The sequence below is a fragment of the Populus nigra genome, chromosome 18 (genome assembly GCF_951802175.1).
Source record: "Populus nigra chromosome 18, ddPopNigr1.1, whole genome shotgun sequence".
NCBI lineage: Eukaryota > Viridiplantae > Streptophyta > Magnoliopsida > Malpighiales > Salicaceae > Populus > Populus nigra.
In genome coordinates this window covers 7,310,918-7,318,842 of record NC_084869.1, presented here as the reverse complement: position 1 = coordinate 7,318,842, position 7,925 = coordinate 7,310,918, and the positions used below count along the sequence as shown (strand labels likewise).

At 33.8% G+C, this 7,925-nt stretch overlaps 1 protein-coding gene across 1 annotated transcript; it reads right to left on the bottom strand.

Annotated features, from left to right (window-relative positions):
* Positions 1-224: 224 nt before the first annotated feature.
* Positions 225-1,947, bottom strand: LOC133677787 (uncharacterized). The gene has a single exon (XM_062099908.1). The coding sequence runs from the start codon at positions 1,875-1,877 to the stop codon at positions 411-413; it is 1,467 nt and encodes a 488-aa protein (XP_061955892.1). The 5' UTR covers positions 1,878-1,947; the 3' UTR covers positions 225-410.
* Between the last annotated feature and the right edge of the window lie 5,978 nt (positions 1,948-7,925).

Below are 7,925 nucleotides of genomic sequence, written 5' to 3'. Positions count from 1 at the left end.
GCTATCGTCATACTAGAATAATCAGAATTTAGTTCCTATAAACGTTAATTTATTATTTTGACCACAAAGTGAACTAGATAGAGGTCCATTTAAATGAATATAAAAGCCAAAAAGGTCTTCCTAATCCCGAACATAATACCAGAAACCTCAAATGAGTAACAATATGCAAAAGATGCGCCTTCTGGAGCCTAAAGTAACCAATTAGCAAGAATAGGGAGTCAGAATTTAAAATCCAAACATTACAATGCAGTAATGGAAACAATCTTATACACTGACCCAAAATCCATAATAAATTAGGAATCCCATATCCTGACAGAGACAAACTCATTGCAACAACAAAATCTACATTTTTGACAACCCTACAGCTCAAAAAAAAAAAAAAATTCATCCATAAGCAAAGAAATTATCAATCAAAGACGATGACCAGCAGAAGCAGTTCTTTCTGCCACCTTTCTTCGCTCATAATCTGCATCATCCGTTGGCAACTCATACCGACAAACAGGACAAGTATTCCTAATCCCCAGCCATGGCACAATGCATTCACCATGATAACGGTGCATGCAAGGCAACTGTTTCACTCTCTCCCCCACATTTATATCATCCTTGCAAACCGCACAAACTGCATTATTACTCTCCACATCCCCTTTCGTCAAAACCATTGATGGAAGTTTCTCAACAACAGACTTTGCTGCAGGAGGCCGACCCATCATTGCATTCTCATTCTCCATGAATTGACCAAACAAAGTCTCATACTCTGCTGTATAAATATAATCATCATGACCGCCGAAATAAGGCTCAGAATTATGGTCATGGTCCAAGTTGTTGGCATTCAATAAAACCTGCCACTCCAAATTATCTAATCCTCCTCTCTCTACATTGACTAGATCCTCAGGAGCAGCAATAAGAGGTGAAATGGAAAGTGAAACAGATGCCTCATCATCATCAATAAACATACTTAGAACCTCTCTCTCCTCAACACGACCATCCACTTCCTCCCACTCAAAATCCTCATTGTTTTCCCTATGATCCTCCAATTGAAGCGAATCCCAACAAAGCGGAATTGTAACACTGACATCATCATCATCATCATCATAGTCGGCACCATCACCAAAACTTCCATTCCCTACAGTCACATCCAAACCATACTCATCCCCAGAATTTAAATCAATAGCTAAAGAATTCTGGTTATTCTCAGAATCCGAATCAGACCCGAACCCAACAACCCTGATTGCATTAGCATGAATACTCACAGTAGACTCAGCCTCACATGATTCAATTCCAGAAACCCTTCTCTCAATAAAGTAATCATCATCATCATCGTCGTCAATAATAACATTACTATCATTATAAACAACATCGTTATCGTTATCGTTATAGTTAGCGTCTATATTTTGAAACCCAGAATTCTCTTGACTATCTAAACCAAACCCTAATCCCAAATCAAGCTCTAAATTGTATATAGAGTTCTCCTCAATAACACCGAAATCTGAATCTTTAAGCGAATCGTAGACCAAATGAGAACAAACAACATCGTCGTCCTCATCAACATCTTGACAAAGTAGTTGGGACTGCTCGACACGTTGTTGAAACAAATCCATAACGAAACTGACCTGGTTCTCGCGGTCTGAGAGATCAGGACAGTTGAGGATAACTGATTCAGGATCTGAAACGGCGTCGTCGTCTTTGTGATCCAGAGAGTGGATGTTGAAATGGGTTGGTTCGGGTTGATGAAGGAAGGGATCATCGTGGAGACAGGACGAGAAGAGTGGGAAATAAGGGTCTATGGTTAGGGCTTGTTCGTCGGCGTCGGTGTTGGTTTCGGAACCGCAGAGACGGAAGGAGATATTTGCCATATTCTTAATTTGTTTTCTGTTCATTCGAAAGAGGCAATTTTCAGGTCTGCTAAAAAACAGATGATGGAGAGTTGTTTTGTTTGTGCGGTGGGGTATTACTGTTAGCTGAGTTAATTATAAATTACTTTCCCTACTTTCTTGAAATTAATAAATTAGTCCCACTAGTATCATGCATAATTAAATAGTCCTTCAATGATCAATTGATCAATTTGCAATGATGATCCTCAATTTAGCATGTATTAGATAGGTGTCCGTCTTACATTTTATTTTTTAACTTACAAAAATATTCAACTAATGATAATGTTTTTAAATAAACAAAAAATAAATAAATTTAGAACTCACTTCATTGATTCGAATAAGTGAAGTTTGGTTAATTGAATAATATAATTATAAAAAAAGCTAGTAATAATTAAAAAATAAAAAAAATAACAATGACTAATCAGAAGAAATAAATATTTGTCATATAATAAAAAGATACCATCTAAATATTTTTTAAATGTTTCAACGATCTTATTTGATAACAAAAAAAAAAACTGAATGAGAACAAGATAACCTCATATAGAGAGAAATAAATAATAATAAAATCAAAGCTTAATTACCAATAAATCAAACATTAAAGGATGAATTGAAAAAAAAAGACAAAAAATTAACTCGAATTAACATGCCAAATTCATAGTCTGGTTATGAGGTTATGATAAACTTATATAAAAAAAATTAAATAAAACATTGGAGGTTACTCTCAAGCAAACTAAATAATAAAAGGCAGAACTGAAAAAAAATCAATTAGAAAAATTAGAATAAAAAAACATTAGTCATCTCGTGTTAACTAGACTAACTTGAGACACATGTTATGAGATTTGATTACCTTATAAAAGATAAACATCAAAAACTCACGAAGCAAAATTCTCAATCATTCAAAATTTAAAAAACAAAATAAATAACAATCAAAATAATGAGAACCAAATATAATAGATGAAAAAACTGAAGGGGGAAGAAATTGAAAAAAAATTGATTTTATAAATTATTTAAAATAAAAAATAGTAATAAAAGGAACAAAAACAAAATCTAAAGGAAAAATAAATTGAAGGGCTGTTTTGAGAAATTAGAGAGTCAGGTGTAAAAATCGAGAAAAAAAAAGAAAATAAAGAAAAAAAAAAGACCGTTGACATCAAACTAAAGGTTCATTGACTACATGTGTCGCCAAGAAATGGAGAGGTTGCTTAAGTGATTCAAATGACGTTCTAGAACTAGAAGACGCCTCATGCTTTGCATGAATAGTATAGGCATCTTCCACATGTTGGTGTGTGTATTGCACACAATAGCCACTTTTTTTTTATAATAACATTTTGTATTTATTAAAATACCAAATTGTCCCTCTATCAAACCAATTATAATTAAAAAAACCAGGTTGAAATACAAAAAAGCTCAGGACACCTACTTGATATATTTTTTTTTAATGGTAATTTAATGATTTCATTATGCTTAGAAAAAGACGAAAAGGCCCTTGAACACCAATTTAATATTTTTTGCTTTAAAAGGTAAGTAAGTAATTTTACTATATAGAAAAGAATATAAAAAGACTAATTAAAAATATAAAAGATTATTTTTTCCCATTCAATCTGATAATGACCAATGAATCATATGAAAAAGATCGTAGCATCCCCAATTAACAAGTTTGTTAATTTTGTTCAAGAAGGGCAAAATGGTCGTTTCATTATTCCAAACCACAAAGATTAAGCCCTTTTAGTTTTTTTAAGAAATAAATTTCATTATTTCCTTATAAATTTTGAACAAAGCTATCATCAAGAAAAAGAACAAACATGACATAAATAGATATTAATGAAGTTGGGAAAAAACTTTAGGAAGGAATAGGACTTTTATAGCTACATTTTAGGCTAGTGGAGTGATGGTCTTGAACCTTTGTCTCTAATTTGGGTTGTTTTTTAAAACCAATCTTTTTTTGGAATAGAAGACCCTACGATACTTAAATTATTAAAGATAGGAGGCGGGAATAATGTACAGGAAAAGGAAAAACATAAAGTTATAGGGAATGTGTATCTATGTTTAACTCATGTATGACATGGAACTTGTATGGCTTTAATGGCTTAGAGTAGCTTTGACTTTGTATAGCTTGGAATAGCCAAAAGCATGACCTATAAATTTTATGGCATGGAAGTTGTAATGACCTAATTTTTCATGGCCAAAATTGATGGTAATTTTTTTTTAAAGTCAGTATGTTCTCGATACTTCTCGCAATAACATCCTGAGAATTTATAATTAGGTTCCATTCATTAGCATGCCACAATACTTGAATGATTGTGTAATTCAATATTTCCACATATATAAAAACACTTAATACACATACAACATAACATTATATTTACATGTACACAAGTTTACATTACATCATATTAACATAAGCATAAGTTCACATCCTTAATTTGATATTATTATTGTTACGAGTTTATGCAAAAGTGTCGAATGACAACTATACAACTAGTATATTTGTTCCTACCAAATACATAACATCTAAAACATGTGAATATATAGTTCTTTTCAAAATATATAGACCTGTAAAATAGGGTTTCTTAGGCACTTTGTTGGTGCGATGTTTCTATTATAGTACAAAGATAAAGACAAGAATTATAAATAATTTAAACATGTTAATAGATAACCAAGGAATATTAATGTTACCTTTTGTTCATATTCTAGAAGAATATAATCCTTTCATTACTTCTTACATACATAATACATTCCATATCATTTCATCAAGTACCGAAGATAATTACGATATTCAAACCTGGACATCCCTCTCGGATGTCATTAATCGTAATTAATCATCAAACAAAACTTGACCATCCTTCTAGGATGCCTTTAACCGAAGATAATCATCAACCATAACATGGCCATCTCTCTAGGATGCCATTAACTGAAGCTAATCATCAATCACATCTCGGTCATCCCTTTAGGATACTATTAACTAAAGCTAATCATATTGCTCATTCAATCATTCTATATCAATTTAGTATTTGCGACAACTTAGTGATGGATCTTTTATAAAGAATACATATTGGAAAATTAACATTTTGCTAAAAGGGGGTAGAAGCCACCTACATGTTCCTCCTATAGAGTGTCTCGTCCAGTCCAAGGTTCGATCCTGGTTGTACCACTTGACATATCAAATGGTCGTAATCAGCATACTCCTATCAATCAACCATATAACCATCATCATATATATTCCAAGAATACACATGTTCATATTCAAGTGTTCCACATATTACACAATCATACAACAAACATCATCATCTCACGACACTTCTCTTTATTTTAAACGTGGCCACTCGCGGCATCCCAACATTTAAATTCTTGAGTTTTATAGTGACTTAGGTCAGATCGATGACAAAGTCGTCACAAACATTAAATCATTTATGATATGGAATTAATTAGCGAATTAAATTGTTGTTGCCATAGAAAGTCATTAATGAAAATTGGTTTGCTAGTGACATAGAGATCGTCAGTGAAAACTTGTTTACTGGTGACATAGAAATTGTCAGCGAAAACTGGTTGCATGAGTGATGTCTGGAATCGTCAGCAAATATGTTCACTATCGATTTAGAAAATCATCAACAAAAATTGAGTCGCTGCCGACTCAGAAATCATCAATGAAACTGCTTCATTGGCTGATGCTTGGATTCATCAGCACACACACTCATTATTGACTCAGGAATCGTTGACAAAAACTGAGTCGCTGTCGACCTAGGAATCATCAACGCAATCAATTCTACGGTTAACGTATAGAATCGTCAACGCGTATATTCTATTGTTCACATAGAGATCATTGATGAAAACTGAGTCATTGCCAACCCAAAAATCATCAATGTAATCAGTTTTACGGCTGAAGCATAGAATCATCAACGCACATATTTTTTTTGATTGACATAGAGATCGTTGAAAAAAACTGAATCGCTGCCGACTCAGGAATCGTCACCATAATCAGTTCTACGACTAACATATATAATCGTCAGCGCACATATTCTATTGTTAACAAATAGATCGTTAACAAAAATTGAGTAGTGATTGACCCAGAAATCGTCAATGTAATCAGTTCTATAGTTGATGCATAGAATCGTTAGTGTACATATTCTACTATTGATATAAAGATCGTTGATGAAAATTGAGTCACTGCTAACCTAGAAATTGTCAACGCAGACCATGTCGCTGCCGATTCAGAAATCATCAGTGACTTTTGAGTCATTTCTAGTTTTACTCTTTCCCTCGACTAAGCATAAGGTCTACGCTAAGCTTTCCCCCTTTATAACTCACCCCCAACTAAGTTTGAACATATACCAAAATTAATCGCATTCAAATTTTATCACAAGACCATCAACAATGCACAATCAAATCTCAACATACATATTCTTCAAAAGAATCTCCTAATCATCACTTTAAGTTCTTAATGGTATTATCCAATTCATCAATACAATTACTAGTAATTCAACAAAACATAACAGGTTCTACTTCCATACTATTTCATGTCATTTTAAAGATGTTCATCATGTGAGGTTTCTTGATTCCTTTTCTTGGCCGAAACATAGTTACCCCTTTCATACAATCTTTTGCATGCATTTCATCAAGTCTTACACAATCATATTCCCAACAACATGTCATGCTCATACATTTAACAATTTGTTTCCTAAATAAACAAGTTCATCCATTACATACACAAAATCAAGGCATTAACATGGTGTGATTTCTGTTTTTGCTTTAGCATGCTTCTAAGGTTCAATGACAACACAATTATGCACATAACATCATTCCAACACATTTTCATGCAATTTCTTCAATCACACATGCAGAAATCACATCATTAACACAAGCATAAGTTTTGTTTTGGTTCCAGCGTGATCTAAGACTTTAACAAGGTCACAATCTATGCATTTCATCATATTAACTCATATTTTATCCGGCCTTCACTATGGTCGGCCCTCCCCTAGGTTTATACATTCAAAATTACTCATGTTTCTTGAGTAAAGGGTCTGTGTATGTGTTCTTTTGTTCTTTGTTCTACTTAGGTCTGTCCTTCTAATCATGATTTCATGAGTTAAGGTGCAAGAACAATACCCCTTCCATTTTCAGGTTCCCCCCCTCTCCTTTTCCTAAACCGTGAGGTAACACTCAGCCAAGGAGATGATATTAGTCTTACCTCACATTTTTAACAACCCTTGTGAAGGTTTTGGTGGTTTGTTCTTCTGCTTTTCAGTTTTCCTAATTTCCTCTCCTACTGCACCAACCGACCTCTTACTCTTCTTCTTTTTCCATGGCTTTGGTTTCCTCTTTTGTTTCCTAACTCTATCTTCACTCTACACTCAAAGGGGGGCTTGCATGCAAGTTGGTCTGGTTTGGTTTCTACTTGGGAAAGAGGGTCAGCTGCAACAATGGTTGCTATCGTTTTTGGGGGAGAGGAAGAGTCACCTCTTTTTCTCCCCCTTGTATTTATATCCCTCATAAATGTGCTAGGGTGTTTAAGGGTTGTTCCACTTTGTTCTTATTCCTCTTTAAGTTATCCTAGAACTAGTTTTCCTCCCTTTCCAAGTCCTCCCTAGATTAGGTCGGTTTGTTCCCCTAGATTTTGTTTAGTATAGGGCGGCCTTTTGCTGAAATTTTTGTTGGGTTTTACAACAAACCCAAACTAGTACAAGAACTTCTTTAAGAATTTGAGGAAGTTTTTCAAGAGCCTAAAGGGTTACCCCATTTAAGGGTCATGATCACCACATAACATTGAAGGAGGGAACCTCTCCCATTAATGTTAGGCCATACATGTATCCATATTACTAGAAGAAGAAATTGAAAGGATTGTGAAGGAACTCTTAGAATTAGGAACCATTGAGCAAAGTTTAAATCATTTTTTTCTCTGATATTATTGGTTAGAAAATTAGAAGGGTCATGGATGATGCATATAGATCATAAAGCTTTGAATAAGAGAATTATAAAGGAAAAATTTCCTATTTTGGTGGAGGAAGAGCTGCTCAATGAGCTATGTGGTTCCTAATACTTCTTTAAATAGATATATGG